Genomic DNA, 27,265 nt, shown 5'->3' on the forward strand with positions numbered 1-27,265 from the left:
TCAGGTGTGAAAAGTTAATAGTAACGTCTCTAGTAAGCAGACTCTGAATATCCCTTAGGGCTAACCCAGGCAAAACAGGTGGGGGGCTCCCTGCATGTGCTTAGACATCCCCGCCTCTCAGAGTTCCAGCAGCAGCAAAGGAATAATAAGTTCTCTCTGACAGGCATTTTAATTCCCTTCCCCCAGCGTTCATGCTGTGATGGGAGGGCTTGGGCATGTACCCTCTTCCGGGCTGGGTGGGAAGCAATCAGCAAAGTATCTGTTCCACAATGGCTCGTTTGCATTCACTAGTCCTTCCTGATGGGCAGGAGATAACGCCTCCTGCAGGCATCCAGCACTAGGTGAGTTTCCCTGTTTGGTGAATTATGTAATTTCAGAACAAACATTTTACAGTAACAGAACAAGCACGTGAGTATTACCTTATAGCTTGAGAAATCAAGTTTATGCGTGAGATTAATGCATGCAGTGATTTACAAGCATTTCGTGAAGTCTAAACAGGATACACTATATAAGTCCAATGCCTAGCTTAACAATACTAACGCACAGGTGAGACAGACGGGTGTCCACCTATTCATTGTTCAGTGAGGCCTAAAAGCCTTGGCATGAGCTGGCACCTGGTCTGCCAGTATTACAATCCCCATTTTACAGATGGGGAAACTGAGGCTCAGAGAGGAGAAGGGACTTGCCTGATGTGACCCAGCAGGCCAGTGGCAGAGTCTGGAATAGATTCAGGGCTCCTGAGTCCCCATCCAGAGCTCTGTCCACTAGAGTCATAGAATCATAGACTTTAAGGTCAGAAGGGACCATTACGATCGTCTAGTCTGACCTCCTGCACAACGCAGGCCATGGAATCTCACCCACCCGCTCCTGTAACAAACCCCTAACCTGGTCTCCCCTATAAATGACTCTAATTTTTACATATACCCCTACCTAGGGTTGATCTCCACTAGCCACCACAAGGTTAAAAATGACAGTGCGTGTTTTATATTGAGATCGCGTTGCAAGGTGGCTAGCTGGCTTGATGTGAAAACACAGCTTATTTTTTGCAATGGAGACATAGCCTTAGGCACATTTAAAATTTTTACCCAGTCAGGTAGTTAGATGTCTAAATGCAAGTGATCTCGCCTGCAAAATGAAAGGCTCTTTTCCAAAATCAGTCCCTAAGCCTCTACAAATCTTTGGAAGGTGAGCTGGGATCTGAGGGCAGGTCTACTCTTAAAACGCTGCATCAGCACCGCTGTAGCATGTAAGTGAAGACACTCCTATGCCGACGGGAGACACTTTTCACACCCCTGAGCGCCGCAATTATACTGATATAAGTCTGTAGTGTAGACCTGGTCTCAGGTAATTTCAGTTCACCTTTAAGTCGGCCTTAATACAGAGTAAAATCCCATTGTGATTTTCTATCGCTCTGATCTTTGTTGGTGTAGAACACTCCTCTGCTGATCCCGTGGCATTTGACACTCACTTTGTATGGGTGTACGTGACCACACACAAGGTGTATTGCAGTGAAATATCAGCTTCACACCTCTGACCTTTTTCCTGCACTCTGGATCCCTTTACGTCACGAAGCCTGACACAAGGGAGTGCTTGGGACCGGTAGATTAGGGCAGGGGGCAGACGGCTTCAGAGTGATGCCTTTACATTGGGACTGACCGTATAAAATGAGACCCTCCCTTTCCTTCCCACTAAATATCTCCCCATTTGCACAGCAAAGCTGTTGAGGTCTGATAACATTTCTATTTGACATTAATATATGTATATATATATATATATTGGGGAAATTTGTGAGGCCTTTTTTTTTTATGTTTCCCCTGTTTTCTGACCAAGTACAGAGGTGATCAAAGCCGTTTTGAAATTTTATTTGAAATTTTTGGAAATGAATTTTGAAATGAAAACAGGCAAAACTTAAAAAAATCTTCACAGGTCCCCCGTCCCACACACACACACACAACTTTTTTTAAAATCCAGCTCACCTACCAAAGAGCCAAATCCTCAGGACTTTATTGATTCAGTTTTTGTACTTGCTCGGGCCAAACTACTACCGAAGTTAATGGTAGCTTTGTTGCAATGAGTAAAGCATGAGTAAGGACCCTCAGAATTCAGCTCCCAGAGAGCTCACTGCTAGGACAAAGGTGATGTGCATCATTAAGTAGAGATGCCAAAATGCAGAGCCACATGTCTGTTATGATGCGATACCTTGGGAATTAGAGAGCTGGTACTGAAATGTGTTGCCCTTCTCACATGATAATCCTGCTTGTTTGTTAGAAGCTCCCGAAAAAAAAAATATATTCAGGGTTCTGGTGCTCATGACCCCCTCTGACCTGGATTTTGGATGATGGCTCCATAAATGCCACAAGCTAGCAGGTAGTTTTTAGAATAGCATCATGACTACGTTTCTGGAGGATGCTGGAACTCTAGAAATCAGATGTTGCATTCATTTACATGGCTGCAATTCTAGAGTAATTCTAGAGTAACTCCTACACTTAAATATTTAATCATATTTTTAGTCATGTTTTACCACATGTTAAAGAACACAATTGTAAATTCAGGGGTAGACAGGACAGTTTGGACCAGATTCTCCATTGCCCTGTACCTTGTACAGTCTTTTACACCAGTGCCACGTGGCGCTAAAATCAAAATGGGTTTGTTTTACACCCACTATGCATTGGTGTAAATAACCATTCAAGGTACAGAACAATGGCAAATCAAGCCCAGAATGTGCAACTTAGGGCTAAACACAACTAGGAACAAATGTGTGTCATGTCCACACTAGAGTTTACAATCATGTTAGTTAGCACGTGGGAAAACATGACTAGAAATTCCAGTGTAGACAAACTCTAGTAGAGTTCCCTGACATAAGATCCTCGCCAAAGTATTGAGACCAATTCCCAGTGTCCTCAGAAGGTGCCATTCTGCTGACATAATAGCGCTCCTGAACTGACCCCATAAAACTCTTAAATAACAGGCAAGGAACGCTTTAACCTTTACCTTGTGTCATTGGAAATAAAGACGGATTGGGCTCCTCATTGTGAATCATCGGGAAAAGGAGAGGATACTATTTAAGAGTGTTAAATGGCAGGTGGGCAGGGCAAAGAGGTGAAAGTACCAGACCAGCCTTGCAGGACCCATGATAAACGAGTCTGAAATGGCCTTGGAATCCTGGACACAAAAATGGAGCTTCTTGATGGGCTGTAGGGGAAGTCATACCCATGAAACCCAATGAAACGCACCAGTCTAATTGGTATCCTCTGTTCCTCCTTATTTGGGGTTGGTTTTTAAGCGGTTTCCATTTCACAACAGCCGTAGGACACAGTGGGCTGTGCATTCCCATGGGGCCATCTGTCCTCTTAGGCAGTCCAGCTCCCACAGAGTTTTTGACTCCATAGATTCATAGACTTTAAGGCCAGAAGGGACCATCCTGATCATCTAGTCTGACCTCCTGCACATTGCAGACCACAGAACTTCCCCCCTCCCCCCCACACCAGCTCAGATCCTTGCAAGTGGAACCAGGTGTATCCTGTCCTTCTGCTCCAGCTGGCCAAAGTCTGTGAACAAACCACTCCTGATGATGCCAGCAACACCCAGATATTTTTGATGTGAGGCTGGCACAGGGGCTGATGGCATCTGAGGTCTGTTTGCCTAGGAGCTTAAGGCATGAGCAGAGAGCATGCACATTAGCTGAGCACAAATATCCCATCAGGGAGATCCTCCAGCTGAGAAGGTGTTGAGTGTGTGTGATATCGCACTCACAGGGCTGATCCACAAAGGGCCTGGTACAACTACAGAAAGAGAGCTCGCCATTTGGTAGGGACCTGGGGCCAGATCAGCAGCAGCAGGAATTGGTCACAGCGCCATTGACTTACATCTTACCCAAGTTCTGGCTCTCGTGTGGAGCGAGGTGCGCCCCCCCAGCTCAGACTCACCTCACTCCTTTGAGCCCCTGCCCTGTCTTCGGCATTTCCGATGAGCTAGCTAAGGAGGGTCCCCGCGCCATGTGCTGGCTTCCATGAAGGCCTTTTTTAGGCACCTTGCTCTACCCATGCATTGTACAGGGAGCCCGGCTGCCTGGCTCCAGGCTGGGTATCCCAGCTGGCAACAGGACACTGCAATGCTGAATCTCCGGGTATGTCTACACTTCCAAAAAAGACTCGTGGCAGCGAGTCTCAGAGCCTGAGACTACAGACTAGGTCTTGCAAGGCTCATGCTACAGCACCGAAACCAGCCGTGTAGACGTTCCCACTCGGGCTCTGAGACCTGGCCAAGAGGATGGATCTCAAAGCCCAAGCGGGAACCTCTGCACTGCTATTTTCAGCGCCATAGCCCGAGCCAGAGTCCCAGGCTCTGCGACTCGCTGCCACGGGGTTTTGTTTGCAGTGTAGACACACCATAAGTCCCCTTTGTGAATCCCACCCAAAGGGACATTTTAGAAAAAGGCACTTAGGGCAGGTCTGCACCTACAAAGAGTATCAGCATAGGTACCTCTCTCAGGGACATGAAAAATCCACTCTCCTGAGAGATGCAGCTTTGCCGACCTAACCCCCAGTGTAGACAGGGCTAGGGTGATGGAAGAATTCATCTGTCGACCTAGCTACTGCTTCTCGGGGAGGTGCATTAACCCCAGCGATGGGTGAACCCCTCCTAGGTGACCAGATGTCCCGGTTTTATAGGGACAGTCCCAATTTTGGGGTCTTTTTCTTATGTAGGCTCCTATTACCCCCAACCCCCTGTCCCGATTTTTCACATTTGCTGTCTGATCACCCTAGCCCCTCCTGTTGCTGTAATGAGTGTCCACATGGCAGTGCCCTGGCTATGCCGCTGTAGCGTCTGAAGTGTAGACGCACCCTAAGACTCCTAAATCACTTAAGCGCTTTTGAAACTCCCAGGTAATGTTAACATATACCGCAGAAAAATGGCAACCAAAGCCACGTATTCTGCTTCAACAAGGGTTTTCTTTTTTTTCTCTTAAAAAAAACAAACCAATGGCAAAAGCCGGGGCGGCTCTACCAATTTTGCCGCCCCAAGCAGTCGCCGCCGAATTGCTGCTCGTGCAACAGTGACGGAGCTGCCGCCGAATGGCCGCCGCGGGACACGGCCGGCCGCCCCTTTCTGAAGGCCGCCCCAAGCACCTGCTTGGAAAGCTGGTGCCTGGAGCCAGCCCTGGCAAAAGCTTTCCCCAAAAAAGCAAAATCTGGCCATTTGTGCCAATTAAAATCCATATATTTAGTCACTGCCTCAGCCCCCGTGCAGAGCGTGGAAAATTTAATGGGGTTTTATTTATTATTATTATTTATTTTATTATGGCGGGACCACCTGGGAGCTCCAGTCATGTCCCAACCCCCTGCCCATGCCAGGCACCACACAAACACAAAAAGCGAGAAGACGGTCCCTGTTCAAGGAGCTCGCAATCTGCTCATCCGCTGCCCACAACTTCCGTATGCCACCTGCAGGGGAACGGACCTCCTGGGGTGACCTATTGCTCAATGCCGAGACTGGGCTGTGGGAGGATTTTTAACTATGGAACCTGGTTCTGTTGGACTGAAATGAACCAGTGACATGTTGAGAATGGGCTTGAATCCAGCAGGAGAGGGAGCGAAGAGAGTAGCGAAGGCAGTTGGGGAAGCATAGATTTCCTGGACTGTCGCACAGTCCATTTCACAGACAGAGGGGAAATGAGGGCAAGCCCCATGACAATCTATTCTGGGAGCTGAATGATGGTTGCCTCATTTTGCCTTGAGAACTACTGGTGCAGGCCAGGAAACGTAAGCAGCCGTCACAGAAAGTCCATGTAGAAAATTTCAGCTGTTTCCTGCTGGTTTAAGTTGGCATCTGGGCTTAGGGGCAGAGCCACGGGTCTGAGGATCCACTGGTTCACAGGCTTGTTGGTTGTCCAACTGAGGTCAGCAGAGACCAGCAAAAGCCAATGGAGAGCAACAGAAGGTTTCCAGTGGGGCCTACTGGAACCTCTGGTATAGGGCTGCGAGCTTGGCAGAGGATTGCATGCTTCCCTGTATTAGCCCCACTCAAGATTTAGAAATTAGGAGGTCCCAAATTGCCAGAGGGTGAGGAGGGCAAAACCAAGGCATGAGTTTCCTCCAGTTCCAGCCTGGCTGCCGGAAGGAGATATTGGAGTGACCCATGAGTTGCAAGTCTCCAAGGGCCTTCCACGTGGTCACTTGCATTGCATGTCTTAGGCAGGTGGCCCCATCTCAAGAGATGGAGGCAATCGAGAGGAAGGAGAAGGAGACACCTTTGGTCCCATCTCAAGAGACAGAGGCAATAGAGAGGAAGAGAGAGATGGAGAGGTGGCAGAGAGGGATGGGCCGAAAGTGAGGGTGGAAGTAGTGAGAAAGGAGCACTGGGCACCATGGGCCAGCACCCAATTAATGGCCATGTTCTTTCTTTTGAACGTCTAGCCTGCAAACGCAAAGAACAGGAGCAGCAGAAAGACAGGAACCTGCAGCCCAAGAAGCAGCGGCTGGTCTTCACGGACCTGCAGCGCCGCACCCTGATTGCGATCTTCAAGGAGAACAAGCGTCCCTCCAAGGAGATGCAGATGACCATCTCGCAGCAGCTGGGCCTGGAGCTCAACACCGTCAGCAACTTCTTCATGAATGCCCGCCGGCGGTGCATGAACCGCTGGCAGGAGGATGCGGGCGCCAACCCTGGGGTTCCCTCATCTTCTACAAGCACTTTCTCCAAAGCATGACGCCCCTCTTCTGTCCCTCCCCGATCCCCAACCACTCCCTCCTCACGACAAAGCCAACCACATCCGTCCCCCGCCCACATCCCACGACAAGCCACGCCAACCTTGGCCATCCAGGTGGGTGCTTTTGGGTGCTGCAGGGAGACCACCTCACCAAACCCATCGTGTGGAGATGCTGTGATTTGCCCTCTGGACCTTGGCTTAGTCCCATGTCTCGCTGCCACACACGAGCCTTGGAAGAAGCTCACTTCAAAGGGGAACCATTCGGAACAGGGCAGTTTCCTTCCCTTCAGAGCTCTGAGGAATCTCCCCCAATGGAGTGAGTGACCCCCAGGCCATTGGGGGGAATGGGGGCTCCTGCTTTTTGCAGCGGAGGAGACTGTGCCCCACCCCTGCCCCCCATGCGCTGCCGCGTTTGCCAGGCTCATCTTTCCATCGCACGTTATTGGCCTTTCCCCTCCCCCTGTAAGATACAAGATTTGAGGGGCAAGTTTCAGTCCCACGCTCTCCACATTCAGTCCCTGAGCATGTCGGGGGGGAGATTCGAGGCATTCAGGCCCAGCCTGTCGAAGGCACGTAGCACTGAGGTGCCTGATTCCCATTGATCTCAGTGACTGATTTCATCGGGAGTTCGGATCCGAGGCCCTTCCCAAAACCCCACGAGGCGCCTCTCTGCAGCTGTAGGTACCTACATACATTTAAAAATCTGGCCCTTCGACCCCAGGAGGCAGGTGCCAAGGCACCTGGAGAGAGGGTACACATTAAAGGTAACTGAGCACCAAGGCTGGGGAGAGGGTAGGTGCTCTGCTCCCTTTAAAGTGTTATTGCTCACAGGGAGAGCAGGGCAGTGTTACCTAGCAGTGAGAGCACGACAAACGGGCAATAGGACTCCAGGGTTCTAATCCCAGCTCTCCCGCGGCCTTGATGTAGGGCCCTTGGGAGAGTCCCCAAGCCCTCCGTTCACCTCAACACCTGGTGTGCAAATGCTTCCTCGGGGACAGGAGGCTTAAGGGTGAATGTTTGTGTCAAGAGCTTTCAAGACCCCGAAATGGCCAGCGTGAGTGGAGAGCAAAGCACGGGTAGCACACGAGCTAGCCCAGCGCAAGCGGTATCTCTCCCTGGGGGGGCCGGGTACATGAGGATGAGACCTGTAGGCTGTGAGGAAGAGATCGCCCCTCCCACCCCCATTCACTCCATCCAGCCCCACCTTGCAGCCAAGAGACCCTACATAGGGAAGATTATTTGATCTTCTGAGGAGTGTCCAAGAGCATCCGTTGCGGCCACCGGTCATGAAGCCAAGTGCACAAAAGAGGTCCAAAAAAACCCATAAAAACCACAAAGAAAGAAAACTCCCAAGAGGAGATCCTTTTCTCCTAGGATTCCTTCCAAAGATATTCCACGCCCAACGGAAACCGTGGAGAAGCTAATGTCACAACACTCCCCCAACCCCTGCTCACCTTGCTCCTAAAGCAGGGGACTCGGGAGCCAGCACAGGAGGCTGCTACATTGAATTGCACTGTGTCACCTAGAGATCAAGCAGGTCAAGAAGCACATTTTAGCGACATAAATCGGGTATAAAAATAATCCTTTGAAAAACCCAAGAGGAAAGACTTCGCCTGAAGGATCTGCTCTTTCCTGGGGACTGGATCGGTGAGGCCAGCCTGGCTCAGCCATGATCTTCACCTTTAGTTCAGTTTTGGTTTATAAGCAAACCCAAACAAAGCACTGTTTTGACTGCTTTGTGTCTCTCCTCCCCATCCCCAACACATGCACTGTATCCTCCGCCCCCTCCCTCCCTGCCCCTTTCCTGGTCTCTGTTACCAAAGAAGGAAAATCAAAATCATCACGGAATTGACACTGGTGCACAGTGGAAAACCAAAAAGATATGGATCCGTTTGCAATATATCTCTATATATACACACACGTTTCATATGTTTGTGTGTGTGTGTGTGTATATATATTTATATATAGCGGGGGAGAAACTGAAAAAAGAAAAATAAACCAAATAGGAATTAAAACCAAAAAAAAAAAAGAAAGAAAAAAGCTCACCTAAAAACCCCCCGGCAACTTGCGAAAGACGACAGATTTTTTTGTGTGCCAATTAACAACCTGCCTTAAAAGCGAAATCCTAGAGAGATGGTACTAGCTTCAAAATTATTGTTTCCTCTGAGCTCTCGATGGTGACTTGTGCCATATACAAAGCAATCACAAGGGAAGACGATTAAGATCTGCTATGAAGCAACTAACCCTCCCTCGCATATGCCTCCATGAAAAACTCCAGTGCCTCCTTGGGGAGAGGAGGAGGCGTGGGAGGGAACAAGACGGGGTGGGGAGAAAGGGGAGGCTGCTCCCCACACTGGGAAAAAAATTTTTTTTAAAGGGACAATATTGAATTGATGCGGGTAAAACAGTACCATCTTTGATCTAGCGTTACGGTTTCTTCTATTCACTTTACTTTGAAACATGATCTGTTGTGCAACAGCGAGGCACCTTGTTGGAAAGAATGAAAGATGGGGAAAATATCTAGCTATTGCTAGAGAGACAGCTCTAGACACAAAAACGGTAGAAAGAAAGAAAGAAAGAAAGAAACCTACAAATAAATAAATAACCTATTGGTATTAGAATGGTCCCCATAGGCTATCGGGATGCCTTGTGACAGTCACACCAAAGCAATCATTGGAAAAGGTGAGGTTGGGACAAACCAAACGCGGGGGGGAGGGGAGGCTCAGATCGATATGGTTATGACCAAATCACACGTAACAATTTACTACGAGAAAAGAGTGAGCAAGCGCGAGAGCGGGAGGGACGGAAGGCAAAGGCCAGGCACCACATCACGTTCTGCCAACCAAAAGTCATGGAAAAGCCAACGTCGTTTCCCTCCCTCCCCTGCCACCGAGACTCCCCTAACGTTGTTTCTTCTTGTCTTGTCGTGAAGCGGTGATGGTGATGGATTCCTGAACCCCATCTAGTAGTATTCAAGGGCTGAGAAGCCAAGAAGGGGCCTTGGTTTGGGAAGCGACAAAAAATTGAGTAAAGCAGGCCCCAAAGATGCAAAGACATTTCTAGTGAGAACCCGAGAATAAAGGCTACCTCACTTGAGTTTTCAATTTCTGTGATTTGAAAATCACGTCTGATACCAAAGATTTTGTTCCCCTTGTCTGGTCTGCGCTGGAAATGCCACTTTCCCTGCTATCTTTGCGACAGGTATACGAGGAAAACCTTCCCCCCCTTTCCCTCCATCCCCACCCCAGCCTTCTGCTCCTTTTCTGAGCCCTCCCGTGCAACCCTTCCCAGCCCCTAGCGAGAAAGAGAGAGCGAACCGGATGGTAGCATGGTAGACGAGTGCCTTTTTCTTGTACCAAAGGTGTGTGGCCATTTTTTTTTTTTTTTTTTGCTTCTTTGCTTTTGTCCGAGAGACTCACTATTACCTCAGCTCTCTAAGCAGATGGATTCTGGCAATTCTTGCAGCCTTTGGGTGTTGGGACAGAAAAATACCCCACCCCCCGTTTCTGCTCCTCATGGGCAGAAACCCCCCCTTACCTCCCCTTCTCCCTGAACTTCTCCCTTGCCCAACCCAAACTCCCTCCGCCATCAACTCCCCCTCACTTATCTCAGGCCATGATCACCACCCCTTGTGCAGGCCTTACGTGACGTCAAGGGATGAAATGGGAGCTAGGTATGTTTGAGGCTCTCTAGTAGCCTGGCAGATGCCAAAGAAACGTAAATGTGTTTCACTGTTAAAAATTCCCTTCCTCCTTCTCCTGTGTGGGACAGGGTGGTGCATTCCTTGACCCTCCCCGGTCAGAGCCCAAGGAGTAGCCGTTACAGAACTTGGCAGGATGAGGCTCCCAAATACCAAAGCTAAAGACAGAAAGAAAGGAATGGGGGGGTGGGAAGTTCTCTGCTCAGATCCATCCCATCCATGTTTTCACTGGGAGCCTCCATACCATTGCAGAGGATGCTATACGGGACACAAGAACATCCTTCTAGCAGGATGCTTAGCCTTGTGCCTTTAGCTTTCTCTGAACCTCTCTATTAGTACATGGGCTGGAGCCACGAAATTCAGATCCTGAACCATAGTATGTGGGTCAGGAGATCCCACCCAGGGTATCCTCCATTCCATGGCTCCCCGTTTCTGATAGGAACCGTTAACAATCGAAGCAAGATGGCGCCAAACCTGGGAGGAGTGGAAGGGAATTTGAAAATGAGCCCACCGTTGCATGCGGGCTGGGCAAGGCAATTCCACCCCTCGCCATCCTGCCCTTGTTCCTCATATAACACCATGCCCCCGGGCAACGTTCCCTCTAATTTTTGACAGGCCATGTGCACAAAAAATTTCTTCTCCGCAAATTGTTGTGCTTCTGTGCAAATTTTTTTGCCGTGTGCGCAGGGTTTAGGATCTGTGTGTGCGCACACGCACAGCTTAGAGGGAACAGTGCCCCCGGGCTGGTCTCCAACCGGTCTCAAACAGAAGCCCTCCGGGTCTAAACGACCCGGTTCATCAACCCCAGCCACCACTAGAGGGGGACAGAGATACTTACTTGTGACCTCACAGGAAGCTCCAAGTGTACAAAATGGTGAGCGCACTCTATAGGCAAGCACTAAGCGAGGAGGAGAATTTTACCCTAATATTTCTTAGCTCCGTAAAAGAACCACAGCAGGAACACCCTATCCTGGCCTCACCCCCTGCCTCTTAAAGCAGCAGCGCCACCAGACCCCAAAAAAAAAAAAATCACAGCCCAGATTTGCAAAGGGGCCTCAGTCATTTGGGTACGTTATACTTTCTGGGGAGATGATAGGGCCAGACCCTGATCCCTGGTGTGTTATGCAAGAGATCAGACTAGATAATGGTCCCTTCTGGGCTAAAACTCTAGGAGTCAACTAATGACACCAGAATAATTCTCCACTCACTTCAGGGGGTTTACACCAGGGTCAGCGAGATCAGAAGCCGGCTCTTAGATTTCATTTGAGGTATTACTCAATGTACTAATATTACCCATGTACTAGATGGGGCATAAAGGCATGTGGTGCCTGATTTTGTTCCCAGGCACACCGGTGGAAATCAGGCGCAACTCTGCCGCAGACACTGGTGTACGTGGGAGTAGAATCAGTTCCAGAGGGTGCATCTGCCAGGGCAAACAATGAGCATTTGCACAAGTTCAATATTCCCTGGCAAGTCCCTTTCAGGGTGGTCCCCTCATTAAATTACCCCCTTTCACCCACATTTTTCATTGTGTAAATACCCTGGAGACTTGGTGCCATTAATTTCATTGGCCTCTGAGGATCACTCCCCACCCCTCACTCTGCTTTGACCAGTGAGTGAGAAATAATGTGTTATTTCCCCCCTTGGCGCTATCAAAATCTGCAGCACAAACGCTCATGCTATCCCAGGTCACTTGCGACAAGGCCCTCGCTGGTTGAATGTCTCAGGTCAGTTGCACGCACAGTTAGGATGTTACAGGTCTGTGACTCCCAAAGTTCCATCCCCAGCGGGGTGGAAATGTCGGCTTCAGTTCAGGAGAAAAATGCAGCAGGTGCTCAAATCCGCTGACTTCAAGTCAAAGTCAATCATGGGCTTATATCCTGTCCTGAACAGCGGCACCCTCCTGAACCAGAGCATTAAACTGAGTTCCAGCATGGTCCCAGAAAGACACGGTTACAATTTGCGTGAGGCCAAACTAGATCAAAAGCGAAACCTCAACAGGGATCGAGAAGGTGGTTTTTAAACATGGTCCTGCTAACCCTGTATGGTTCAGCTGGGTCCGGGTTTCCAACCCTCAGTTCTTAGCCCAGGGAAGGAGAGGCAAAGACCGAGGCTGAGATATTATCAAAGCAGGCTAACAGATTTAGATGCCTGTTCCCATTGACAGTAATGGCAGATTTGGAAAAACACAGTCCAAAGCTAATTTTTCCCTTGACCCTCCCAAGGGAAAATGCAATAGGAAGCCCTCAAAATAGGCAGGTTGACTGATCAGCCTTGTTAAGCCACCCACACCCGATACTTCCCCAACCCCACCCCCTCCCTACAAATCCTTCCCCTGGCCCTACCCATCCCAGACCTCTTCCCACCAGCCTTCTGCCCAATACCCACATGGCTTTTGATACCAAAGACATTTTTCCATGCACGGGAAAGCCCTTTTTAGGCCCAGCACAGACCTTACAAGCTTTTGACAATGTTCTCTGAAATACCTCAAAATATTTAATGTATAGTTTATGTGATAAAAAAAAATTACTTAGCTAGTTTTTGGAATTTGTGACTTGAAGCTTTATACTGTTAAATTATAATTTTGCAGAAGACGGCATGTTCTTATTTCTTTGATGCGTTCAATGGGAGACATATTGAATGTTAAGGAAACGAAAGCTGGTTAGTTTCACGATATAAAAAGAGAGAGAGAGAGAGAGAGAGAGAAAGATTTTAAAAAAGGACCCGTGGAGTTTACAGATTTCATATTTAAACAAGTCCTTTTAAAAAAAAGAAAAATGAATAATGATGAGGACGATACCTTTGCGTTGGGATGTGTTACTTTTCTCTGAGTCATGTCTTACGAGAGTATTTATTATATGTGTTCTGTGTTCTAATGTAATTTAAGAAGAAAAAAAGACAAAAAAAAAGACAAGATGAAAATTTGATTTATGCATGAAAAATATACTCTTTCTTGAAGTAATGTAATAATTATTCGTGGGGGGGGGAGGGGGGGTACAATGTGCGTTTTGTCCACCAGGTTTTATTTGACTAGGACTTCTCTGCATGGATCATGTTTTTCAAAATCATGCGCTCATGGGAGACGATTATTTCTTTAGTTTTCTTCTTCTCTTCCTTTCCTTTGTATATAATTGTGTTGTAACAACACCAGGGAGTTTAGAAGAAGCCCCTCCCCCACAGTGAGGGGTTGGGGGGAAATACTGATCGAGGATGGGGTTTGGACTGAGTCACATGGCGGATCCTAGTGTCCAACAAACAGGGTAAGAGTGTCTGGGGCACAAGGCCTAGAGCATCCAGGAGTGACCATCATGGCAGTCCAACCCATCTGACTCCCCACCCCTCCAAAAAAAAACAAACAAACCAACAACTCTGAAAAAAACCCACATTGTCAAAGTTTTTTCCTTGTAATCTTGAGTCACCTTGTTTTGTTTTAACCAGATCGGTTTGCTCACTTAGTAGCAAATCACAAGTGTCTTTGTGCAGAAGAGAGAGAGAGAGACAATCAGTACATTGACTCCTGGAGCTTGATCAGCAAGACCCCTGCGCTCACTGAGACAAGGGAAACAGCTCAGCCTGGGCCCAAATCAATGAACACAGCAGCAACGGCATCCCCTTTGTTTTAGCCACTTAGGCTCCGATGCCAGGATCTAACCAGGCCAAGAAGACAATTGGGCTGAGATGTTTCAAAGCAACCTAAGTGATCTGGATGCTCAGATCCCATTAATTCCAAATCCCTTGGCAGCTTTAGAAACAAAGGGAGAAAGAGGCTCTCCCAGTTCAGCGGGCTTGGAAAGCATTTCGATGTGTTGCAATGCGCAGTTCCGCTTTCATGCTCCAGGATGGACTAAAGAGCCAGTTTTATTCTATTTCAACAGGTTCAGTACTTCTGTGGCCCCACGTAGCACACTATCAGAGCACCTCACAAGCTTTAATGCATTTATCTTCACGCTAACCCTGTGATAGGCAGGGGTAGATGGGGAACCTAAGACACAGAGACTTGCCCAAAGTCACACAGGAAAGGCCTGAACCTGGGTCCACTAAGCTGTAGTTTCACAAACTTCTCCCTCGCTACCCATCTGTATTCTTCTGATGTTCCTATACCAGGCCTGTTACGCTGGGGTGTGCGTACAACCATTCTTACATAGCTGTCTCTTCATTACTCATTCACACCAGGAATTATAACCGTGAAAGCTGGGTGGTTGTCTCTTTGTTTTGGTTAAATCTAATTATAATTGTCACTGTTTAAACTGATTGCTCATTTTTGCCCTTAACTCAGGGTGAAATTCACACCCTGATGCCAGCATATGACCCAGATAATACTTAACTCCCTGGGAGGAATTCAGTGCATAACCCTGGTCAGTTTCTAGTCAATTTCCTTTGTGTTCCCTTGCATTAGACCCTGCCACTGCTGTTCTCTTTGGGTGACCACACCCCGGGGGGAATGTTCTAATCTGCTTTAGCTGGTATTTTTTAAACCCTTTCAAACACTCCTGTTCTGGTTCAGCACAGCGCGTAAGCACGTGCTTGACGTTAAGCAGGTGGGTCATTGCATCAAAGTTACAGCTGAATACCTGCTTCGCTGCATCGGGTCTGACAACACTTGACAGTGGAGTGAGCCATGACGGGGCCCCACCCACTGCAGTGGGAGCTGAGGGAAATAGTCAGCTTGCACAGTCCCGCTGGCCAGGGGAAGGTTTTAAAAGGCTTAGGGAGAACTCATTTCCTATCCCATGGGGCAAAATATAACCAGCTCGCTGTCCCCAAAATGTGTGCAGTGCAGCCTGCTTTGCCTGCCTTCCCCATCCTGGTCTGCTCACTCAGCCCCACCTGTCCAGAGATGGGGGTGGAGGGTAGGAATATCCAGGGGAGCATGAAAAGATGAGGAAATAGCCACACCTGGAGGGGGGGGAAAGAGTATAAACTACCTCTTTCTGCTTCTCAAACGCTACAAGAGCCAATGCCTTAAATGACTATTCCCCACCCTCTGCAGGCCCCTCTTCACCCCCAGCCCTGAAGACGGTCCCTCTGCCCTGAGCTCTTCTGAACTAGGTCTCAGCTTCTCTGCATTCCACTGCGGCGGGCAACGGACAGCTTCTCCCCAGACGGGAGCTTATTTGCAGACAGTTCTTAACAGTGCCCCCTATAGGCAGCATGAGACAGCATCTCCGCCACCCACAGGCTCCGGGACCCTGCTGCCTTGTCGCATCTCCTGTGCCGTACAAGGCCCAGTGGGTTGTGCAGAACGCCGCAGTCCCAACTTCTAGGGGTCGCGCTGGCCTCTGTTGTGGCTGCCAATGGATTCTCGTTCTTGCTCCCCAGTCTTTTCAATGCCAATTGTTTTTCCTTCCAGCAGCCCCGCTCACTGGAGTAACTCTCCGTTTGCTGCGGTGGGGTTGCTCTGGATTTATGCCAGTGCAAAGGAGATCAGAAGCTTCCCTGGGTGCCCACATGGTCTGGGACTATTGGCCAGGAGGGTGAGTGGCAAACCATTCTCAGGGCAAAAGGGGAAAGCTTTGCCTTCCATTTGCAGCCCACCAGCGATTCCTACCACTGCTCCCCGTAGTGGCAGAAGCGGCCTTCCTGGCACCTTGGCCTCACTTTATTTCTTTGCTTGTTAGCAGCTCTTCTGGCAGGAGAGGGGTTTGCTATCCCCAGTCCCACAGAACACATCTCCCGCCCAGTCCCTCTGGCTGTGCAAGATAGCATGGTCTGCACCGAGATAGCACGTGGCAGGGGGAGGCAGGTCACTGGCCCACACGGGGTTAATTAGGCTGGCTGAATTCCTTCTAACAGGGATTCCTTTAACAACCCCAGCCCATCAAGCGAAGCTCCTTGATGCAGCCTAGAGGATCCAGGATTGGTGCCTCCTGGGTTTGCCTTTCCGGCGATTTGCCTAGCACCACCCAGAGAGCTGGCCCTGATGCTCATTACTGGAGAGACTGGCCCGGCCCCCCCAGCTCTTGGGCTCTTTAAGGGGAGGGGCACTCAAAATATTTTCCTTCCGGCAGCCCCACCCTCACCTTGCAAATAAATGGGATTGTCGGCATCACCGCTCTGCCCCTCCTTCCCTCCTTTCATCCCCTGATATCCCCAGATTCCTCCCCACCCCCACAAGCACCTTCTCCATGCACAGGGCTTTCCCCCACAAGATCTCATTACCGCTTCAGTCCATGTTTCCATCCACAAGCCGTCCTCACCCGCAGCGCAGACAAGGAGTCGTCTCCGAGGTCACTGAGATGCCAGCTGCTGGGCAAGAATCTTGTGTCCAGAGTTGCTCGGGACACTCACGGCCCATCCATCCTTCCTGGAGCAGGGGAGCCTCCCTGGCATTGCCTAAACTGGGGTCACTTTGGCATCTTAGTCCAAGCCCCCATTGCTTCCACAGGGTTAACCGGCCTCCCACATTCGAGAGCTCAGCTGGTTCCCACAGCCCGGCATCAAGCAAGTGGCCCCAACAAAGCAGAGTGACGGGCCCAAGGGGGGATTTTGCAGATGTGCTCAGAAGCACTGCCTTTATTCCGCTTGACTCGGGTGGGCGCCAGGGGAGGCCAACGCCGAGCACGCCGGCAAGTCTAGCCGCCATCTCTCTCCCCTATTGCAGCCGGTGTTCCCGGCTTTGCCTGGGGGAGGAGAGGCTCTTGTCCTGTTTGCCCAGGCTGAGTCACAGAAGGTTAATGAAACCCGGCACCAGTGCCCTGCTGTCTCCCACAGGGTTCCCCTTGGCGCTGCCCGCTGCCCAGACAGTCACCAAAATGGCTTGAGGAACAACCTTTCCTGATACCAAAGATTCTTCCGTACAGGTAACGACAATCCTAGCTGTGTCCTAACGACAATTCTCTCAACCAGGGGTGTCCCTGAAGAACATTTCCGTGCTGTGGGAAGCAGGCTTAAGTGCTGGACCCTGTGGGGCAGCCCAGCAGCAGCCCAGGGAAGTGCAATGGGCGGTGACTAGCATTATATCGTTCCTTGCGGTGGAATTCTGCTGCTGAGAGACCCGTGGCTTCCTGTTGATCAAACACCATCCCTCCTTCCAAGCTAGTTGTATCCAGGATTACAAGCCAAGGGTGCCACGCAGTAAAGGGCGCTAGTGATTTCTAAACCTGCCACTGGTACTGGGTTGGGAGCCAGGAGACGTGAGGTCTATTCCCGGCTCTCCCCACTGACCTCTGGGCAAGTCATTTCCCTGTTCCACTCCCCTGTTCTCCACTGTAAATTGGGGCTAATGATACCGTGTGCAGTGCTTTGAGATCTAGGGATGAAAAGTGCTCAACGGGGGGAGAGCCGAGTGTTGGCATTCCTGGGTCTGGGATCCCCATCCAGACTCTCAGAGAGCAAACAGCTGGTGCAACATGCTAGCATATACCATACTCGCCATATACCATTGGAGGGTGGGCGGAGTGTGGAATTCTAGGGGTGAAATCCTGGCTCCGCTGAAACTCAAGCCACTGATTGCAATGGGGAAGGGGGACAGGATTTTACCCTATGCAGCTCTCTGATTCAGTGTCTGCTGGCTGAAGCACTCTTTCCACAGCGGGAATCGAGTGGGGCTTGCTTTTGATCAGCTAATCCCTAGCTTCCAAAATTGCAAGGTTTGTCCTTTTCTGGTCCAATCTGCCCAAAACAGGTATCCACGTAAGAGTTTCTAGTCTGCTTCGATTTGGGCCAAATTTCTGCAGTGAAAAGGTTTTTAGTAGAAAAATGGGGGTTTGTCAGAAACTTTTTGTATGTGTGTGTGTGGGGGGGGGAAATATCGTTTGTGACATGAACTGAAACATTTTGAAAGTCAATTTCTTTTTTAATTTTCAAAATTGTTCATTTCAAAAGGGTGAGGAAAAAAATCCCGTTTTCTTAGTTATTTCCCCCTTCTCTCCTCTGTAACACGGGGAGGTGGGAGGCATGGAAGGTTGGGGAGGGGAATGCAAAAATTTGAAATGAAATTTTTTAAAAGGAAACAAAAAATGTTGCTCTGTTTAAAATGAAAAACTGAACCCTGTAAAAGAAATTAAACCCTGTTTTCTTTTGAAAAGGTTCGTTTAACGACGTGGCCAGCACGGATCCTGCTGTGCCGACTGTAAAAATCAGAGTGCAAGTTCCCCTAGGTCATCCGATTCAGTTCTACCCAGGTCATGCCCGAACAGCTCTTTTGTGACCATGAGTTTGCTAGTTCTCAGTCCAGTTCCCCATGAGAAGAAACTCCCCAGCAGAAAGGCAGGGGTACTTGAGGGGTCCTTGAGCCAGCAGGGTCCTGGACCAGGTGCCTAACTTCAAGCACCTGAGTAAATGGGACTACTAATGTCCTTCAAGTTAAGCATCTTGCTGAAGCGGGACCAAAAAACGTGACCGCGCCTGGCACCCCAAGCCCTGATTCAGCAAAGCATTTGCGTCCAGTCTAGTCACTGGGATCTGGCCCACAGAGAGGAGCTCTGAGCCTTTGTAGGGCCGCAGGAAGTGGGGGAATGAGTCAAAGACACTTCCAAAGACCCCTGATTCTAGCAGAGCGTCAAACGCGCGCCTCCAGCAGAGCAGGGAGTCCTGGCACTTGCTGAGCATGTTTGACTCTCCCCAGCGATCCAACAAAAAAGCCCCGGTGCCTTCCCAGATGACGCAATGCTCCCCAGCCCTCGTGTCTGTTGCTTTGCTGCTTGTTCCCGGGCCTGGCACCCATGTCGCTGAGGGGGGTGCAACTCAAAAGCGTTGGGGGTCTGGCTTTTGGCTGATAGTTGTTGTGAGGGGCTTGGCCTACATACTCACCCATGTAGCTGTTTGCTCTCCGTAGGTCTTGGGCAGTACCAGCCGATGCTGGCACCCCATTGGAATGGCAGATACCCTGAGAATTAGACTCAGGGCAACTTCCAGAGCAGCACTTCTCAAGCCACGGGATTCAGGCCCTTGGCAGAGGGTGCGGAGCAGGGAACCCAGGCAGGAAATGAAAACCAGGAATCATTTTCACTTCAGAGCCAGCAAAAGCAGGGAGAACTGCCACTGGACGTGGGGACGGGGGGTGCGGGGGGGAGCATGGACTCTCTTTTTGGAATTCATTCTCAGGCACGGCTTCACCATGTCGTGCCTCAGTTTCCCCCACCTATAAAATGGGGATAGTGATCATTCCTCTGCCCTATGGTGAGAGTGAGGCTAAATTCATCCGTGTTTCTAAAGCACTTTGGCTCAGATCCACATCGAGGGGCTGGGCCTCTGAGAGCCTCCTGTGGAAGGTGCTGTAGGAGGGCAGTTCCAATTGTCATTGCCCCATCAGCTTATAGATGGTCCTGCTTCCGTTGAGCACTGCTTAGAAAACCTAGCAGCCAAGGAGAACCCCCCAGGGTACCCTGCCCCCATGGCTTGACTGCTAATAAGCCTCCAGTGGTTCGACTTGGGTGACCACCCCTGGTCTGTAGAGCTGAGGGGCGGGCTATAGCAGAGGAGGCCTGAATGTGTCTTCTGTGCAGGGGCCAGTGGGAGAATATCTCCAGCTCTGTCCATTTCCAGCGATCAAGAAACTTCTAGTCGTCAATCACAGACCTGTTCCTGATGCCCCTAAGCCAGTCTGGATAAGGAGGGCAGGTTCAGACTCCCAACTGCATCTCAGGAAAGCAACGCAAAATGTTTAGCAGTTACAGGCCTGATTCCCCCCCGGTTTAAAACCTGTGTAACTCCATTGATTTCAGGGAAGGCCTGGTCGAAACCTGTTGAAGTCAATGGACATATTCCCATTGGCTTTAATGGGCTTTGGATCATCCTCCCCACACATACTCTAGATTTACTCTTATGTAACGTCTCATCTGCCTGCAAAGCTGCCAGAGTGATTTTAAATCAGTTTAGTGAAACCGATGCAAACCGCTGTGTGAACCCCCTTAAACTGGTTGACACTTGGTTTGGTTTGCTTTGGGAAATGTATAGGCCCAGCCAGACTGTTTGGCCACGCAGAGGTTCACACTGGTTAATTCAATCAGTTTTTACACATTCTAGTTGTAGAAGTGAGTGACAAGAGAATCAGATCCTGTTTTCTATGCCTTCTGGCTTTGGGATCTATGAATCTAGGACTCATTTCCCTTGTCTCAGGGGACAATTACCCCAAGAAGGCTCTGAGAGCCAGGGTCAGTTCTGGATCCACACAGCCCTGTGTGGAATCCAATTCCTCTTACCTCTGTCTTTCTTCCTTGGGTTTTGTTTTGTTTTTTAAATCAATAAAAAAATTTTAAAAAATGTTCCTTTTTTCCTGAAATTTAAAAACAAAAAAAGACCAAGTCAGCCAGAAATCATCCCAAGAACAACCAAAATGGACTATCCCAAACATCTTGAAAAACAATCACTTGTCTTTTTTCTACAGCAATAGGTGACGCTCACCCTGGTACTGCCTGAACTTTTTTGGGGGGTGGGGGGGGGATTGCATCTCTTTCATTTTTAAATGGCTTTTTCAGTTAATTGAATTGATTTACTTTGCTACTGTGTCACTGATAATCTCATGGGATCGGGTCTATTCTACAGCGAAATGCAATTGGTACTCCTCTGTGTCTTGCAATTATGTTTGTTTAAGCTATTTACAAAGGTTAAAAAAATAAAAATAAAAAGAGTCGTACGTGTTAGGCACTTTATCCAAACTGTGCGGTGTCATCTGGAGTTGCGGGGCTGGGCTCCTTGGGTGAGTCATGCAGAGGGAGGTTACTGGGTATTCTTAACTCCAGCCTGTTAGCAGATTTTAAAAGGGAAAAAAAAAATCTCTATTTGTTCATCTTCTGCTGTTCATGACTGTGTTGTAAGTTTCTGCAGCTTTCTGTTTCTTCAATAAATTATTTTCTAGTCATTCACCCCGGAGCATGTATGTCAGACAACGACACGGCTTTACTCGGCCTTTGGAGGGCGCTGTGCGGTCTTGTGTACGATTTAATTTTCCTCTGTCTGGTTAAAAAAGGAGTCTTTTAAAACTCATGGGCCAGATCCTCAGCTGCTATAACCTGGCTAGATGCCATAGACTTTTATGGTTTCCTGAGAATCTGCCTGTGTCACCACTACCCCCTCCGCTGGATGGAGCCAGAGCCACTAATCCGTGTATCCGAAATTCTGTAGTCCTGACAGAGAGCCCCCTTTCTTTGGTCACATGCTTGGGACTGGGAGGACCTGATTTGGTCCCTGTTGCCATGGCATGCTGTGATAAAGGGAAGGTCTCGGTCCATGTGCGTGGGAATCATAGAATATCAGGGTTGGAAGGGACCTCAGGAGGTCATCTAGTCCAACCCCCTGCTCAAAGCAGGACCAATCCCTGACTATTTTTTTTTTGCCCCAATCCCTAAATGGCCCCCGCAAGGATTGAACTCACAACCCTGGGTTTAGCAGGTCAATGCTCAAACCACTGAGCTATCCCTCCCTCCAAGATGAAAGAGAAATGACTAGAATCAGAAGTGAAACTGACTCAGCTAAAATAAATTTGTTAGTCTCTAAGGTGCCATAAGGACTCCTTGTCCTTTTGTCTCAGCCAGACAATCCCCGCCCTCCCCCCGCACACACACACACACAGGATCCAAATGGAAGGAATAAATCCAGGTATTTTTCACCACACACAAAGCCCTATCTCAAAATAGTCTTCCCTATGCAGTGAAAAACAGGGGATTATTCATTTCTCTTGGGTGGTGAAACCAGATGAGTCCATTTCACATTTGATTCTAGTCAGTTTCCCATGGGGGGAACCACAAGGGGAGTAAGGGGGCAATTTATGCCTTGATTTGGGGCCAGAGGTTCAAAGATATTTAGGCGCCTTGAGGGGTTTTCAAAGGTGCTGAAGTAGGTTAGGCACCTAAATCTCATTGATTCAATAGACATTATGCCCCTAAATACTTTGAGGAACTGGGTCTTAAATATCTTGCAAATCTGGTCCGTGTTCCAAATTTCCAGATGTAGGGGGATGTTTACAGGGAATTGTATTTAACAAGCGAGTGAAAACATTTTATCAGGTTTGTCCAATTGTTTAAAACAAACATTTATGGGCTCAGGCTTTTGGCTTTCCAATAGCTGGAAGCTGAAACTAGAAAAAAAATCAAACCAGAATAGGGGGACCAGACAGCAAATGTGAAAAATCGGGACAGGAGGTTGGGGTGGGGGTGGGGGGGTAATAGGAGCCTATACAAGAAAAAGACCCAAATATCGGGACTGTCCCTATAAAATCAGGACATCTGGTCACCCTAAACCAGAAAGCAGCAGCAGTGGGTTTGAAGAGACAGGGCTACTCATCAGTCAAAGAGAACACGGGGATGGGGTGGGTCTTTAATTAGCACAAGCGAGGACATACAAACAGTGGCACCTTCCTCTGTGCTCCAGCTGACTCAGAGGAACAGGTGCCATCCGCTCGGCCAGCTGGCGGATCTCCCCTCCAAACGCCATTCCGGACCAACGCAGCTTGGTTTGGAAGATCTAACAGAAGCGTGGCCCGGGACGGGGGGCGGGGGGTGATGCTTAACGCTGGGGCAGTTAAAATACACACACGCACACACTCTTCTGGTAAGTGCTCCTCTTATTGTGGACCCAAATTTGCCTTTGTGGCCTGTAAACCAATTGATGTCTGGCTGGTGCCCGCTGATCGCTGACCTCAGAAATGCAACTGAGGCTTCAGAATTCCTTAGATCTCAACGAGAGGCAAATCTTGCGTTATTCCAGCCTCCCTCGCCCCATCCTGGGCTATTTATTTCAGTCCCTTCCATTTGGGAGACGGATGTCCCACCCTTAAAAAAATCCCTGTGGGCCATAAGAATCCATCTAGTCCAGGAGCCTTTCCCCCATAGCTGCCAGGTCCAGGAAGACACCCTGCCGAAGCAGCAGTGGGCTAACGTGCTCCCGAGAGAAAATCCCTTCTGGCTCAAGTAAGAGAGGGCAGCTGAGGCCCTGAAGCATCTGGGTTTATCTCCCTTCCAAAGCTCTTGTTTATGTTTGAATAGTTCTTCTTCCACCTCTGGAAGTTCCTTTAATATGGAGATATACCTATCCTATCTCATAGAACTGGAAGGGACCTTGAAAGGTCATCGAGTCCAGTCCCCTGCCTTCACAGCAGGACCAAGTACCGTCCCTTATTTTTGCCCCAGATCCCTAAATGGCCCCCTCAAGGGCTGAACTCACAGCCCTGGGTTTAGCAGGCCAATGCTCAAACCACTGAGCTATCCCTCCCTGTGCGGCTTAGAAATGTCCGAGCCTTCGCTGCCCCTTGTGAGATCCCACAACCTTCCCATTGGGATGGAAGGGGCAGTAAAAATAACACTTTAAACCCCAGCCCAGGGGCATTTTGCTTTCTTTAAGTACAAGGAGTCAAATTTGCCTGGATTTTTACCTCGCTCCCCCAAAGGCGCAGCCCAGCTCTCACACCCAGCTCCCCTCTTCCCCCCAAATGAGGAGCTGCAGAATTTAACCTTTGCCCCCATGGAGCTGTTGGATGTAATCCAGACTAACCCAGGATGGCTCTTTGCCCCTTCTAGTGGTTAGCGCAGGTAAAGAGATTTTGGAGTTTGCAGCTGTGCATATTCCCATAGGCTTGATCTTTTTGCTCAGGTACTAGAGGGCAATTCAGAGGTTGCAGGTTCAATCCCTGCCCGTGACCCTTCCAGCGGCATTGCCAATCTAAAGGGGATTTATTGTGGCTGTTGGACACAGACCCTGTGGTGCTTTCTAGCTCCCAGTTTTAGTACCATAACCTGGGCTTTCGAGGGTCACAATACGCTGCATGTCTCTAAGTCCCTGGACCCCAGTCACAGAGTGACCTGGCAACTAGACCACAGGATCTAGGTTTGGAAGAACTCGGAGTTTGGGGTTGTTTGAATCAGGAACTTGGGTTTAGATCCAAACACTCAAACTGAGCCAGATTTACTTTATCTCCTTCCACTGTTTTTAACTTGGGGGACGTCTGTTGCCTCATCAGACCCCTGCCGAGAAGCAGCAGACTCAGGATATGGATTGTGGATACAGGATGGGTATTGGGGGTGCAATCTGACCGGCAAGGTTCTCCTGTTGTTTCCAGCTCAGCTCTGCAAAGCCAAGAGATGAAATGAGGTCGGATGGGAAGGAAGCTTTGGTTGAATGTACCCTGTCTACCACGCTGCGTGTTCCTGGTTGTGTCCCAAAGAACACGGTTTAAGTCTCACACAAGGGCACGCCCGTTTCACTGCATACAGGTTCCAAAATGCTGTTCAACACCACGCCCAAGGCTCATTGGCTGGGGGCAGCCCGAGCCCGGCTGTTCGTTTGCTGAGCAGTTTGCAGTGAACCAAAAGCCATTGCCTGGAAAATGAAGCTGATGTGACTGTAGATGAAACCACCCCAGGGGAGCGTGTCGCTGTCTCCCGCCTTACCGGCTGGTCCACACAACTGGTTAAAGAGACTGCTCCAGGTAGGGGTAGGATGGGCAGGGGGAGGGGGTCACTGCTCTGTACTCCCCGGTCCGGGCACACAATGTCAATTACCTGCAGGTATCAGCCAGCACTTGATTATTAGCCCCTCCTGCCCTGGTGCAAGATGGAGGCATGGAAGATGTTGCCACTAAAAGGGGGGTTGCTGAGTTGCTTCTCCCAGGGTGCCGTTTATACACCAAGCTATGCTCAGGGCTCTGCCTACAGAACGAGCACAAGTACCGTAAACTGACCTGAATAAAAAGTTTCCATGTTAGATGTTTCTAGGGTGCCAGCTAAGCGGGATTTTGAAGATAAGGGTGTTGTGTAGGTGTTTGTGTGTGTGTGAGAAACACACACACACACCCTTTCCGCTCCTTTTGCCCACTGGTAAAATCAAACCCTCCATTTAATTTGAGTGGAACCTCAGGAATTGCAAGACAAAGAACACAGCTTCCCCCCCATTAGTGTGGATGGCGCTAGCTGGCGGGGGGGGAGAACCATAATGGAATCAGCTAGGTAAAAGCTGCCCTTAGAGGCACAGAGAGGCCAAGGGACTGTTCAGTGTCACACTGGAAGTCAGTAGCAGAGCAGGGAATTAAACCTCAGCCCCTAAGTGCAGGGCTAGTGCTCTGACCACTGGACCAGCCTTCCACTCCAAGCCCAGCCTCCCCATCACCTGATTGATGACAGGATGGGCCACAATGGGGGAGGGGGGAAAGAAAATCGAAGAGCCTCATAAACACCGAGTGCCATGCAAAGTGGTGAGCCAGTTTGCCAGTGATGTTAGGCAGGCTGTGACATACGTTTCGTTTGTTAAACACTAAACACATTTCCATTTTCAAATGCAGGTTCCCTAGGGAGGTGGTGGAATCTCCTTCCTTAGAGGTTTTTACGGCCCGGCCTGACAAAGCCCTGGCTGGGGTGATTTAGTTGGGGATGGGTCCTGCTTTGAGCAGGGGGTTGGACTAGGTGACCTCCTGAGGTCCCTTCCAACCCCGACAGTCTATGATTCTATGCGCCCTTTGTGGCCATATGTAAAACACAATCAGCCGCTTCATTAATCCGCCGTTAGAGACGGAGGTCACGGAGATAAGGGCCTGCGTGCCCCGCAGTGAGTGTCCGAACTGTTGTTTAGCCTGGACTCGCTGCACTGCTGATCCTCACCACGAGGGGGCAACAGCGAACCCAGCCCCGGGCTCACACTATTGATAGTGGCTCCTTTATATTCCCCCCCCGCCCCCCGCAGAGGGAGCCTGCCACCCCCAACACGGCCCTGTGGGGGAGACGCACGACACAGGGGGGGTTGCCGGTGACAAGCACCCACGTGGCTGGATTCCCGGGGCTTGGGAAGAGCCCAGGGAGGGGGTTTCCCCAGGCTGCTCCACCAAGGGCCTGCAGAGCAAGAGACCCACCCTGAGAAGGTCTAGAGAAGCCTCCTTTGCCAGCCCTTCCCACCGACTTCATTCGTGGACTGGGGCGGGGGGAGGGGAGGGGGGGCTCATACCAAGGGCTGGGACCCTCCCTTCCACCCACACCTGACACCGCTGCCCAGATCACCTGAGTTGCTCGTAGCCTGCGACGCGTCCCCTCCCCCTTCCCCATCTCATCAAACCGACTGTTACTCGCCCAACGCCCAGGAGCATCGCTTACGAAAGATCGTGCTTTGGAGACGCTCCCTCCTATGGGACAGTGTTGAGAGAGGGGGAATTTGGAGATGTGCCCTGGGGGTGGGAACACCCATGGCGGGGTGCAGCAGCACCCTATGGAAGCTCTGCTCTTTGCTTCATTCCTCTCCGTCACTGGTTTGTTATTTAACGAACCGCAAGGTCGTCACAGGTCGGGAGCCCCCTAGGCCCAGCCCTGCCCCAAAGAGCTTCCAATTGCCGTCAAAAGCGAGAGATGGGGCCGTCAGTGAAACATTTCCCAGCCCTCGTTCTGCGCCCCACGCTGACCTGGCCCCCCAGGGTATTTGTCCCCACACTCCCCCATGAGCTGGGACAGGTTATCATCCCCGTGCCACCAAGGGGGGATCGGAGGCACAGAGAGGCCATGTAACTATCCGAGGTCACACTGGAAGTCAGTAGCAGAGCAGGGAATTGGACCTCGGCCCCCCTAAGTGGGGGGCTAGTGCTCTGACCACTGGACCAGCCTTCCACTCGAAGGTCAGCCTCCCCATCACCTGCGTGTGAGATGCTGACCGCCCCCCGCGCCCCTTGGCCAAGCTGTCAGTTTACCCCGCAAGCACCTGGGAGCTTTCTCCCATGCTGCCCCCGGTGCATAGAAAGAATCCAAGTAAACTTCACAGGACACGGCCCTTCCTCCCAGCTCCTTCCGGGCTCAGGGCCTGCAAGGCACTCCCTATGGCTAGGACAGCTTGGGAGCACAAAGCATTGCTCATCACGCTGACCGGGACCCTCCAGCTGGCACCGTGGACTCCCTCCCCGGTCTCATCTCAGACTGGGGTTGCCAGCTCTCTGTGGTAAGGGCAGCCTT

At 50.0% G+C, this 27,265-nt stretch overlaps 1 protein-coding gene across 1 annotated transcript in view; it reads left to right on the forward strand.

Moving 5' to 3' along the window:
* Positions 1-6,709, forward strand: part of ONECUT3 (one cut homeobox 3) — an 83,993-nt gene extending 77,284 nt beyond the window's left edge. The window contains exon 2 of the mRNA XM_077805382.1: positions 6,417-6,709. Coding sequence (XP_077661508.1) covers positions 6,417-6,709 — 293 coding nt within the window. The remainder of the gene's footprint in view (positions 1-6,416) is intronic.
* Positions 6,710-27,265: the final 20,556 nt, after the last annotated feature.

This window comes from Eretmochelys imbricata, chromosome 25 (assembly GCF_965152235.1).
Source record: "Eretmochelys imbricata isolate rEreImb1 chromosome 25, rEreImb1.hap1, whole genome shotgun sequence".
Classification (NCBI taxonomy): domain Eukaryota; kingdom Metazoa; phylum Chordata; order Testudines; family Cheloniidae; genus Eretmochelys; species Eretmochelys imbricata.